Source organism: Neltuma alba, unplaced genomic scaffold (genome assembly GCF_004799145.2).
Source record: "Neltuma alba isolate B1F8T4 unplaced genomic scaffold, ASM479914v2 tig00011997_pilon, whole genome shotgun sequence".
Lineage (NCBI taxonomy): Eukaryota > Viridiplantae > Streptophyta > Magnoliopsida > Fabales > Fabaceae > Neltuma > Neltuma alba.
This window is the reverse complement of record NW_021636570.1, coordinates 275175-288777: the sequence shown is the minus strand read 5'-3', so window position 1 is coordinate 288777 and position 13603 is coordinate 275175. Positions and strand designations below refer to the sequence as shown.

General features: G+C 36.2%; 2 protein-coding genes and 1 non-coding gene across 4 annotated transcripts; 2 read left to right on the top strand and 1 right to left on the bottom strand.

The window, feature by feature from the left end:
- Positions 1 to 4409: 4409 nt before the first annotated feature.
- Positions 4410 to 8285, top strand: LOC114720735 (BTB/POZ domain-containing protein At1g03010). 2 transcript variants are annotated; one of them, XM_028906418.1, is made up of 4 exons: positions 4410 to 4751; positions 5816 to 5882; positions 6252 to 7448; positions 7539 to 8285. In XM_028906418.1, exons 1-4 carry the CDS (start codon positions 4660 to 4662, stop codon positions 8076 to 8078), a joined length of 1896 nt encoding a protein of 631 aa, XP_028762251.1. In that variant the 5' UTR covers positions 4410 to 4659; the 3' UTR covers positions 8079 to 8285. The 2 variants fall into 2 exon arrangements, with proteins under 2 accessions (XP_028762251.1, XP_028762252.1); XM_028906419.1 differs by lacking the exon at positions 4410 to 4751 and adding an exon at positions 5508 to 5697.
- A 518-nt stretch (positions 8286 to 8803) lies between these two features.
- TRNAR-ACG (transfer RNA arginine (anticodon ACG)) lies at positions 8804 to 8876 on the top strand. Its single transcript has one exon. It is a non-coding gene; the product is annotated as a tRNA-Arg (tRNA).
- A 1825-nt stretch (positions 8877 to 10701) lies between these two features.
- On the bottom strand, positions 10702 to 11319 carry LOC114720776 (monothiol glutaredoxin-S6-like). The gene has a single exon (XM_028906471.1). It carries the CDS (start codon positions 11268 to 11270, stop codon positions 10953 to 10955), a length of 318 nt encoding a protein of 105 aa, XP_028762304.1. The 5' UTR covers positions 11271 to 11319; the 3' UTR covers positions 10702 to 10952.
- Positions 11320 to 13603: the final 2284 nt, after the last annotated feature.

Here is a 13603-nt window from a genome sequence, read left to right as displayed (position 1 = left end):
ATCCAATGCCAACTATATGGGCTCATGCCACATGTCATGTCCCTTCCATTCCAATATAAGAAAGTGGTAGTGTATCAGAGGGTTGTAGTAGGCTCACTGAGACATGTCACGTGCCTTTGAATCAAATAAACACACTCACGTGCAGCGTTGGGTTTCCAATCTCTATCTTATTAGATTTTATAAGCCAGCCTGCCTGCTCATTCTCTATCAATATATCTGAGAGTTTTGCATTCCCCAGTGTGGCGTTGTAGGCCTGCTTCAAAACATTCCCAGCCATAATTAAGCAGATTACTATACCCTTCCCCAGCAAGGTTTCGTAACAAAGTGAAGTTCTTCTGCTTATTTTTAACACTCAGCCTCCATCTCTATTATCTGTGTAGTGTCCTAAGCTTAGGTTTCTTTCCCAGGCTTGGGTCTAGTCAATTCCCTCCTTTTTTTTTTTTTCCTTTGTAGGGTCTATGTTATGCTGACCTCCTAATCCTAAGCTGCTGTAAGTATCATAAACCTCTAGAAATGAGGGATAAGAGTTGGGATTGAAGTTAAAAAAATTGATTAAAAGAATATTTAACATGTAAGATTTTTTGACTATATGAGATTAGACAAATCCATATATGTGGGGTTGAAGAATACCATGATGGGAGCTGGTATTCTCCAATCCCATCTCAATGGTTTGTATAATCCATGTAACAAGTAATTACTCATGTTAAATATATTTTTTAATTATAATCTCATTCTCTATCTTTCAATTTTAATATTTTATACTAAACGGAACTCTAATGCCTGCCTCTGATTGGGGAGAACACACAGCCACAGGTGTGCCCTTTTCAATGCCTCTACTCTATGTGGTAGCATCTTTTCATTATTATCCCTAAAACAATACTCCCACCTGCAATAATCATTCGCACTTTAAAAACCCACAAACATCAATATCTGAAATACACGAGTGCCTGCTCAATCTTCAAAATTAATGCTATACCCACCCCAATTTTTTTTTTTCCGTTGCATCTTGTAGAATATATATGTGTGTGTGTATAAGCAGGAAGTGGCATTGCCATCATGCCCTATGTGCCTTTCATCTGCTTTGTCCCTAAATTTGCTTCCCTTTTTTATTTCCATAAAATATTACTCTTTTCTTTATTACAAAGACTTGTTTAACACTTGCGGCAAGTAGAATTTTTTTTAATACATACCATGAAAATAGATGAAAAATAAACTAGTTTCAGAGGAAAATAACCATCATGTTTCTATCATTCAAAAAGTAATAACTGTCGAATGGTGATTACAACAGAACTTAATAAATACTTAAAAACAAATTCCCCTAGTATACTAAACGGCTGTGACAAGATAATTTTGAAGTACTTTCCCAAATAAGAAGAAAATTAGGTTGTGTCTGAACTTGGAGAAGAAATTGACGTTTTTAATCTCTCCAGGCAAATTGCTTAAACTATCATAGAAGATAACTCATTTGCCATGAATAGTTTCTAAGTTAGTCTCTTGCACCTTTATCTGTTTCACCAATAATTTGAAAAAGCTAATCATTGCCATAAGCTTTAGTCCCCAAAGCCCAACTGCTTTACCTTCAAACAATTTTGACGACACCCCCTAATTCAACTTCCTTTTTGGTCAATTTTCGGCAACAGCAAACATAATCTGTGTGACCAGCACAAAGCAATTTAGGGGAAAAGAACAAATCCTGAAGTTTTACCTTAGTTCTACATGCAAAACTAGGGCCATCATGAATATTCCCAAACTTGGTTTTTATTTTGATGATAAAGCGAGTTTGATTGAATCCTAACCAGCTAAGTTCCTTGAATGAGAAGGCACGCTTGCTCTTTGTTTGATGAGACTGGGACCCATGCTGATTGCTCAAGAATCTCGTACGGCCCAACAATTCCGTTACAGCGCCCCAATTGGGCCCACGGCCCAGACAAATCAACGGGCCCAAAATTCAGCACGCAAAATACGTAATATTTAAAATTAGAAAAAATAACAATGTTTTTATTTTATTATTTTTATTTCTGTTTAATTATGGAGGGACGTCTGGTTTGAAAATTCACGAGTTTAAGTGTAATAAATAATTGTAGTGCATACACACCAATCTGTTGAAGTAAAATATTATTATTAATTATGATGCCATGAGTGTATAAAAAAATAATAATAATGTCATGAAGGCGATGAAGTGTCCAATTTAATTCTAGTCCCCACTTTGTAAAAGGATGGGGTCACTCGTCTTCCTTGAGCTATAATTGTGGTCACTATCTTTCCACACATCGCACTTATGCTGATAATAATAGCATTGGCATCACTAAATGAAAAGAGGCAAAATGGTTTTTAGGGAAAAAAATTGAAAGAGTAATAACTTATGAACCCTAGTGTAATTAAGTTAATTACAAACAAGATTATGTAAACACGCCAGATACATTTGTTTGGTAAATGCATCAACTCATTTGTTTTTTTTTTTTTACAGAAACATTTATTCGTTAGTTTATTTCATATTATTTTTTTCTCAGCTTTAATTGTCCTTCCAATCAGAGAAATAATGTGTTTAGTTTGGAGTTAAATTTACGCCATTCACCAACGAGATTTTACTCATCTCAAAGATGATCCCATTGTACTTATTTTGAATATTATATTTGAACTGTTTAAATTTAATTATTCAACCTGAATTATTAATCTGAGGTCACCAATAATACAAAAACTAAAGCTTGTAAGGTGAGATTATTAAATTGTAATAGAACCCATTTTTGCCTTTTCTTGAATGAAACTAGGTCCATGATTAATTCTGTGAGCTTTCCACATGTGCTTCATAATTGATGCTTATACTTTAATTAGCATTTTTTCTTTAGCTAAACTACTATTTATTTTCATGAACTTTAGCGAGCACAAGCAAAGCTACTTTCTAAATTGAAATGAAAAGAGAGAAAAAAGGAAACACAATTTTAGTCTCAGTTTAGACAAATTGGCACAGATTAATGGAGACGTGATTCCTCTGTCTCCACACTTCATGCAGGAATCTTCTGCGTTGCATGACCTGCAAATCCACAACAGAGCAAATAACAACATATGGTTTCCCACCAAATAAAAGAGGAAGCTTTTGTTCTGTTTTTTCCCCTTCAAGTGCATATTTTAATTGTGTTTTGGATCATACCAGGTCCACTTTGAAGATAGAATGGTTAAAACTTAAAAGGACCAGAAATTATGCAAAAAAAAGTACATGTAAATCTTTTATAAAAACAAAAGACATTTTTAGAAATCCCTAAAAAAATTACCCAATTACTATGTTGCACTAATAAAATGACATGAGAAGACAACAAGTTTGAACAGAAGAAAAATCAGAATCTTAATTTTATCCTGTTTTATCTATTTTTCTCGTCAATATATAAAACTCCGATAGTTTTTTTTTAAAAAAAATTGACACAATGGTATTTTAGTTATCTAATTATATTTACAAAATATTAGATCAGGCATTACTTCTTTCCTTGAGATTTTAATATCTTAAATGCCTGAATTGGAATATTACAATTAGTAACTTCTTTTTATGTTATTTTTCCTCAAAAACATAATAAATCATACTACTCTACTCTTTATAAATAACAAGTAATGCGGTCCATTTTCACACCCAAAGAAAGATCAACTTGAAAGCTGCCAGAGTAACATAGGACCACGTGCCAACTGTTAAGTTTTCGTCTGCTAAGATAAAATAGTGACATGTATAAATAAACAAAGGTAAAATAATACGAGGATGGATGGAGAAAGTCACAGTCCATCACAACTAACCACTTTATCAAAGCATTTAAATTTTATGTATTAAACTTTTAATGATGAACCCTACCAGAGACTACTCAGCCATACACAAAAGGAATTGATGGCCTCATTATGACCACCAAACCAATGCAATCCAGTTACATGATTACTCCCACAGTTGTCGCACTCACAGTAATTGTGATGACCACACCACTGTCCATATCATGAGCAGATATTAATTTAATTCACGTTAATTCCATTGGCATCCATCATCCCTTCCTCTTCTTTCACCCTTCTTTTTCTCACTTGTTAGTGCTTTCATATTATGCATTTGAGCTGATCTAACCCATCCTGTAATTACCCACTTTGATGAACTTTACACATAATATTAGAGATACTTTATGTTAATCTCTTTGTATGGGTAGCTTAATAGCTTTCGTTAGCCATGATGACAAACCCCAAAAGGCACTGCAACTCTTCAGGATTCCAGCAGTGTCTCATGACCCCCAAAAAAAAAAAAAACCATTGTGAAAAGGGGAAAAGGTGACTTAGGCACTACCTTTCACCGAAAAGTGCAAGCACACCTGCGTTTGCCTTGACTTTAAATTAAGTTGAAATTATAAACAAACATTCCGTAAAGTATGTTTCAGAGTCATCCCCATCTTCTAGTCCTGCATGGGTTCATGTGACTTTCACTTCAGCAACTTTCCCCAGACATACTAGGAGGGAAGCTCAGGAAGTGGTCCTCCAAGAATCTGTCAGAAGAACAACGAGATATACTTAGTTTTCTTGTGGTAATGGAGTGGTAGTTTTCTTGTGGTAATGGAGTGGATCTTTGATATTGTAGTGTGACACTTCTTAGCGGGGTTGGTGGTGTGGACTGTAGAATATTCACAATTGCCAGGTCTCGTTGAGATGGGTGTTGTTACTGTTGCTGAATTGAAGCCCAGTATTTCAGGGAAGAGGTCCTTTCGCCCAAATTCAAGCATAAGGCATGCCACTGAATGGTATGTAATCCTTCTTATTCTTTGAATCCTTTACTATTCACTGCAGTTCTGCTTCTCTATCTAGAATGTCAGGTGCTTGATTCAAGTGCCAGACCACTGATCTGTTGGTGTTAAAACTTCTTAAAATGATCCAATAACTGTAAGTGTTATTTTTAGCAGTCATTTTCACAGAGCACACGACCTTGTCTTGGAATCTAGCTCTTCGCGGAGAATTCCCTGCAGTTTCATGTTGTGGGTCTATTTCATTGTCCCTTTTCTGTTGGATTCTGAAGGGTCTGTTTCCCTTCGATCTTTCCTGAACTCGCCTTAGGTTCGCCCAGCAATTTTCCATTTCTTTGCCATCACAGCCTGTAAAAATTTATTGTAGAGTAACAGTTCACTGTTCTGGTATTAATTAAAACCACTGATTGTAGAGAAGGACGTAACCTTGACGTTGATGTAGTCCTTTATGTAGCCGACAAAGACGTGAAGCTGTATAGTCAGTGTCCAACTCTTATCTGTCACCAACGTAAACGCCAATTAATGTTTGTCTGTCAATAATTAGGCAGCAGATGTTATATAAGATTTATCACCGACTCTGTGAAAATCTTTCTTCACATAGAACAGGACAATTATATCCATCTATCTGACAATGCTAGAGTGGCTCAAATGTTTTCCCCCACCTTTCTTATCCTGGGTAGTCAATGATTTTGGGTTGATGGGTTCCACTATAATGGTTGAACCAATCCTGCCATGTTCAATCTAAGCTTAAACTCGTGAAACTGTACGGCTTAAGTAGTCCCACTTATTCTGTAATAATTGAGTTGGGGCCATTCTCACCTAGCACCTTGATCGAGGAAGATTGTGTTGTCTTTTGGTTTGTGGTTTTTAAAGCCCATAAATTTGAACTACATTTTTGTACATTTAATTATTCCCAGTACCTGCCACATGACGCTCCTCTGGCAAGGTCTCTGACTATTCCGTTTTGGTACCGAATAATAATATGCATGCTTGCGGTTGTTTCTATATATTGAAACTTCCATGTCTGTCTCCTACAATAGTTCAAATGGACTTGTTTGTTACAGGCCAATCTCTGATGTCTCTAGCGACCTTACCGTTGAAATTGGCGCATCAAGCTTTGCACTTCACAAGGTACACAAAACAAACTGCCAATCTCATCCTTACTGTATTCATCGTGGGTTTCTTAGTCCGACGATTTTGCCTTGCTGCTTATTTTGATTTAAATCCGATTTTTACCAATAACATCCTTGAAAATTGTATTATTTCATTTATCCATGTAACACATTAGACTACCAGACATTAGTAATTCTTAAGGTTAAGAATACTTTATGACCTCTTGATGCCTCAGCTGGAAAGAGAGAGAAGTGCAATATTGCAAAAATTCTCTCTGAATCATATGGGAAACTGAAAGGAAGGCATAAATTGATATATCATTACGTTGGAAGCATATGGAGTCTTTGTCGTGAACTTTAAGAGGTTTCTCTTTGTTTATCCTTGCAGTTTCCTCTAGTTTCTAAAAGTGGAAAAATTCGGAAACTCTTGTTAGAAGCAAAAGATTCAAAGGTTTCGCGCATAAGTCTCCCAATTGTACCGGGTGGAGCAGAGGCATTTGAGCTAGCTGCTAAGTTCTGCTATGGAATTATTGTTGAGTTCACTCTCTCAAACGTGGCTATGCTCCGTTGTGTTGCCCATTTTCTGGAAATGACTGAAGAATATGCTGAGAAAAACTTGGAGACTCGAGCTGAAGCTTATCTAAAGGAGACAGTGCTGCCAAACATCTCAAGCTCAATATTTGTTCTTCATCGCTGTGAAATGCTTGTGCCTATATCAGAAGAGACCAACCTCGTGAACAGGCTAATCAATGCAATAGCAAATAATGCCTGCAAAGAGCAGCTCACCTCTGGCTTGCTAAAACTTGACCATAATTTTCCTTCTAAAACCATCTCAAGCATGGAGCCAGAAACACCTTCAGATTGGTGGGGAAAATCTCTGAATGCTCTTAACCTTGATTTCTTCCAACGAGTCCTTTCTGCAGTGAAGTCAAAGGGACTAAAGCAGGACATGATCAGCAAGATCCTGATAAACTATGCACACAGTTCTCTTCAAGGGATTGTTGTTAGGGACCCCAAAGTGGTAAAAGGAAGTTCACTGGACTTAGAATTGCAGAAGAAACAAAGGGTCATTGTCGAAGCCATGGTTAACTTACTGCCAACTCAGTCAAGGAAGAGTCCGGTTCCAATGGCATTTCTATCAAGTTTGCTGAAAGCTGCAATAGCAGCATCGGCATCTACTTCTTGTAGGTCTGATTTGGAGAGGAGGATGGGTCTTCAACTTGACCAGGCAATTCTTGAAGACATCCTAATTCCTGCAACCTCAGGTCTGAATTCCCACTGTACAATGTATGACACTGATTCAATTCTGAGGATCTTCTCCATTTTTCTGAACTTGGACGAGGAAGATGAGGATGATAGTCACTTGAGAGATGAGAGTGAAATGGTATATGACTTTGACAGCCCCGGATCTCCAAAACAAAGCTCAATTCTGAAGGTGTCTAAGTTGCTAGACAATTATCTTGCTGAAATAGCATTGGACTCAAACTTACTGCCATCAAAGTTCATAGCACTTGCAGAACTACTCCCAGATCATGCCCGAATTGTAAGCGACGGACTCTATAGAGCTGTTGATATCTTCCTAAAGGTAAGCACACCCCCCCCCCCCAAAAAAAAAATCCATTGCAAGTTCTATGTATTGCTGGGAGTATATTACCATATGTTTATTTCCATATAGGTTCATCCAAATATGAAGGACTCAGAGCGCTACCGGCTTTGCAAAACCATAGATTGTCAAAAACTGTCCCAAGAAGCTTGCAGCCATGCAGCTCAGAATGAAAGGCTTCCAGTGCAAATGGCAGTCCAAGTCTTGTACTTTGAGCAAATCAGGCTGAGAAACGCCATGAATGGGGGACACAACCAGTTATTCTTTGCGGGTTTCAATGGTCAATTTCCTCAACGTTCAGGAAGTGGTGCTGGGAGCGGTGCCATTTCCCCAAGAGATAACTATGCATCAGTGAGAAGAGAGAACAGAGAGCTGAAGCTTGAAGTTGCAAGAATGAGGATGAGGCTGACTGACTTGGAGAAAGATCACGTGTCTATGAAGCAGGAGCTTGTGAGGTCTCATCCTGCTAATAAGCTATTCAAGTCATTTACGAAAAAGCTTGGCAAGCTCAATGCTTTGTTTCGGATCAACAATATTAAGCCAATTGGACCAAAAGGTAGTGCTGACAATCGGTTTCCTTTTCAAAAGAGAAGGCGTCACTCGGTTTCATGATCATATGAATGTATAATATAAATATGTATGGCAGAATTGATGTATAGTATGCGTAGTGTGATTTTTGTGTTTATTTTCCAGTCGATAGTTTGAATTTTGGTGCTGAGTTTGTTGTGTTCAAATTGTATCATCAACCAAACATGGGCTGGATTATTTGAGAGTGGATGCTTAATAAAGTAGTATCTCTGATTGAGAATTTTGACATTACTTCATAACATATCAAGCTAACTCGCTCTCTCAGGCAACAAAGTTTCAGTTTCAGTGTCTGCTCTTTGGGATGGGAAGAGTGGTGGCATAAATGGGTCTCAGAACGATAATATTCATATTCAATGAAGGTATTGCTTGTAACGATCTGCTAAGGATATGGATTTCAATGGAAGATATACTACCTCTGGTCCTTGATATAAGACCTTTTTTTACTTTTATTTTGGTTCAAAATATAAGATCCCAATCCACTTTGTCTCTCATATTTATACATTTTTTTTTCAAAGTAGCCCTTCTAATAATGATAGTTTTAATCAATACACTTGATTAATAAGGATATTTTAGGAAAGACAACACATATTTAGGACAAATAAATAATTCAAATTACTTCTTTAATATTTTCAAATTAGTCAATTGGCTCTTATAATTAGGATCAGAGGTAGTATAATGCATTCTTGTGGAACCAGATTACTGTATATTAAATTTAAATTATAAAAAACATGAAAAACTCACCAACACATGACTCCGTGGCCCAATGGATAAGGCGCTGGTCTACGGAACCAGAGATTCTGGGTTCGATCCCCAGCGGAGTCGTTTTTTTTGGTTTCTCCTTTTTCCTCTCAGAAATAAATGCGTTTCCCCGGGAAACAATACACCAACACGACATCGTTTGGCATGAACCTTTTGCGCAGTCCGGGACCGTTCTGCTGCATAGCAATCATTATTCCAATGAATTTGTGCGTTATTCTTAAAAATATAGAAAAAGGTTTTCCAAAGTACGGGGAATATATTAATATTATAGATGTCATAATTTAAGAGGCAAAACATTAATTCGTGAAAGATCTATTGATCAAATGCAGAGAGAACTGAACACTTCTGTATTATACTATTTCTGATTCTAATGGTAAGAACTAGTTGGCTAATTTGAAGAGATTAAAAAGAAAAGTTAAGTTAGTTATTTATAATAAATATGTGTTGTCTCTTTTAAAATATATTTACTAATCAAGTGTACTGATCAGAACTATTATTGTTAGAAGGATTATTTAAAAAAAATATACATATGAGAAATAAAGTGGATTGAAATTTTATATTTAAAACCAAAATAAAAATCAAACAAAATATTATATTAAGTACGAGTAGTACATGGGCTTCTGAGTCCGTCTAACAGTGCTTTTGTAATATACATATAAACAATTGAAGCTTTCGGTGATTTTATGTGGAAAAGGCTATAAGCAAACCGTACTCCTTGATCTGGGTTCCAAAGGCTTCAGACGTCAAGATATTTTTCTTAATTACCGAGTCAACTTAACTTTGCTTATTGGTTTATTTTTTTTAGTGTAAAATTATGCGATCCATTCCATTAGTCACGCTTAAAAAGCACTTCCCAATTAACTAAATTAAGCAGCAAAACAAACAGATATATTCCGAATGAAAGAACATGAAGCCTAAGCCTTGCTTTGTGCGGAAGGCTAAATTGAAAAGGAAGGTTTAGCATATTCGCTAAAAGAAGCAGTATAGAATGGAAACGTTAGTGCAGGGCCGGTTCTTGGCATCACATACAGTGACAGCGGGGGAGTATATGTAAACATATGGATTCTTGGACAAATTCCTCTGATTGACGTTTATGTCTTTCTTTTTTCTTTTTGGTCCTACTATTTTCTGTGTTCTCAGGGCATCCCACGTGTTAATTCATTTTTTCCATTTGAAATCCTTGTACTATTTATTTGCCAAAAGACAAACACCCTTGTACTACTAGTGAAGAAAGTTTTTAAAGCGCAGTACATGTATAGCATCTTCATTCTTCGTTTGGAGTATTTGGATGGAAGTCAAACCATGATTTTAAAAGTGTTTTTACGGTATACGAAATAAACATGTAAAGGAATTTGTTTCGTTTTGTGGAAAAGTGTTTTTTAAAAACACTTTTCTATCTTGCCAAACACCTCCTTAAGCTCATATGGTGCCGAATTTTACATGATTTGACTAGCTTATCTTATTAATCACTACCTATTTGGATGGACCTAACCATAACTTCATTTTCCAAATTCGTACTCCAACCATGTTTTGCGTAAGTCTAGACTTAAAATCCTCATCACACTACAACCATATCAAGTTCAATGTAGATATCCTTAGATCAGATTCTTTCACTGAATAAGTTGAAAGTATAGCATAAATATATATAAGAAGCCGCTGATGTTTTTCTTTTTTTTAATTAAATTCCATATTACTCACTGTTGACAAGACCTTTTAATTAATCCATTCTGCTATCAGGTAATCAAACGGCGTAGTGGAATACTCTAAAATACGTACAGAGGTATTATATTCCTTTTACTTGCGAGGTATATTTATATACTGGATTTCTTGAGGGATTATTTTAATTTATCCATGCATCAATATGATAATCTGGGAGCCATCATGTGCGACTGAAGCAACGCAACTCAATACTTAAAATTCGCATTAAACTGAGTCTTATGACAAGTTTCTCAAGTAACATGGTACAATGCTCTCTCAAAAGGAAAACTGAGCTCCAAGAAGCTCCATACTATAACAAGGAAAAAGTAGAGCTCCAAGAAGCTCTATACCGTCACTAGGACCAAAACATCAAAACATGAAAACAAGCGAAGTAGGAAGATTAAAAAGTGCTTATTTTGAAATCTGCAGAGATGCATATAGCTAGCGTGCCCAGATGAAGATGGCTCTAGCACTTAAAAGCAACTGGGAAAGCTTATTCTGAATATTGAGGCTGAACACTTCATTAGCGCCTCCTATGAATTGCTGACCTATGAACACCGAGGGAACACTTGGTCTGCAACCTAACTGCATAAGAGCCCTCTCTATTTGTTGCCCATTAGGCAACTTGTCAACCTCTATAACTGTAGGGTTTGCTCCAAAGCTACATATCAGAGCCTTCACTGTATGGCTCATGCAGCAACTACTTTTGCTGAATATCACCACTGGCTTGTCTGCAATCAACCTTGCCACCATTTCCATTTCTGAATGATTATGGTGGAGATAATTGATGGGTTAGGCTTAGGCTTCCCTCTGAGTTTTGTTTGTGTTGTTGAGTGGTGATGAGAAGCTGATCTATTTATAGTAGGTCACTGGTTGATGAAATTGGATTATTTCCTTCACAGAATAACAATTCAAGAGAATAAACTCTTTACTTAACTTGATTCCTAACTCGTCCTTTTTGGTAATCCCTCCTGTAGCTTTTTTGGGTTTCACAATGGATCTGGCCCGATATGCTGGCTATGTGAAAGTTAGCTAGCTCTGTCATTTGCCATTGTAAGAACAAGTCTACAATATACTGGTTTAGTATAAAATTTATTGTTTATGATCAAATACTTGCGATTTAATCATTCATAGCATTTGTTCTGTTTCTTCATGAAAACAGGACTGTTAAGTTTTGGGAGAATCTGAAAAGATGGAGACATAAGTTTGCGATTATCCAATGAGTGTGCGGTGGCAACTTTTCATCTCTTCGCAAAATTCGCATCGAGTTCAAATCCCAAATTCTGAAAGCTAAATAGAAAAGGAGATATCATGGGGAGGTAAAGAAGATGCTAATTTAAAGGCAATTAATCCCGCCCGGCTATTTTTTTTCCTTCTTCTTCTTTATTTTCTCTTTTCGGTTGCTCTGGTTTTTTTTTTTTTTTAACCATGGAAATCCATTTAAGGGTACTGGAAAGGGAAACAGAAAAAAGATTCCTTTTTTTGTTCTTTCATTTTTCGCACACTGTATTGATCAAGGAAGATGCTCTGTGCTGAAAACATATGATTTACGATCAGAAAATATAAACTTTTTCCCAAGCCTCTGACGCCTACCTCAATGCATAATTCTGGACACACCATTCTTTGTTCATGTCATGTCTTCAATCTGCAGTTGCAACTGATATGAATATAAAGTTAAAACCTTTCTTTTACCTGCGATATGGTAGAAAATTAAGATTTGCGAGATAAGAATCACAAGTCACAACCCTTTCTTCGGCATCTTTTGTTGACATGCAAAAGTCTGATAGAGATAGATAAAATTCTGTTTTGCAAGTCACAATGAATGAGAAATGCAAAAAAACCAGCAATTTATTCGAATTATTAGTCAATTTGCAAAATGACTTATGAAAATTCGTTGATATGTTTTAAAAATAAAAAAAAGAACACTGCTTTTGGTGATTTTCCCCCATCATTTAGTGTTAAAAATAGCGTTGGATAAAAATTAAACGTTCACCTACACTATGTCAGCAAATGTTGTCATTATTTCAGCAGTAACAGAGTTAACAGTGAACAAAAAATACACAGAACAAAGAGGAGATTCCTAGCTTTAGATTACAGAAAGAGTTCATCATATAATCTCTTATCCGGTAAGCATCCAATGAGATCTCAATTTTTGCTTTTGAGGGAATTTCTTGGCTTCACACCATCGAAAATAACATGTTCATATAGAGACAATATTAAGGTAGTGTTGTTGCCAAGGAATTTTCCACGTGCCTGCAGCTCGGGAAGGAACCCCAGTTGACCCCTCATCCCAAATTCTGTTGTCTGTTGCACGGATTCTCATAATAAAAATGGCTCAACCTTGAGGCCAAGGGTCAGTTGACTTTGATATCCCTTCATCTTCATCACATTTTCATTAAAATCAATTAAAGCATCAAGTTCGCAAAGCGAAACATTAAAAAAAAAAAATGTAAGGTAAAAGATCAGAAAAACAGGCTGGCAGGTAGCTTACTGTTTTCTTTGGTGAGTCATTAGTTTTCCTTTTTCCCCTTCTGCCTTTATGATCCATTACAAGACATGATCGCTCTTCTTCATATGGTTATGCGAACGTTACTTTGATCATGCATTACAGAACAAGGGAATAAATATATATATGTATATATATTAGCATGCAACAGAAGCTTCATATTTTCTTTGTTGCAGATTTCATGTATATCTCTCATAATCCATTGTCATACATGAAGTTAATTTCGTTTCTCTTCAAATCCATCTCATCAAGCCCTAGGCGTAACTGTCATAATTGGAATATCATGTTGCTAAGCATTCTCATCAAGATATATATAGAAGAACAGTATCCCCACTTCTCTTTTGAAAAATAATGAACTGTGAGATTGATTAAAGTACAGTCGCATGTATCAGTTCTTGGAGTTCAACTTTAGTACAGTCAGTTTGATGCCTTTGGATCACTCAACTTCTGGTCCTGTGACGTAGGAATGTTGACACGAATCAACAAGGATGTATAAAAGTCATATAAACGAGAGAAGTTTGTGAATTTTGTAACAAAACTTTAGATATCAAACAGTTCTTTAGCAGATTAATGAGGTGTAACTTAT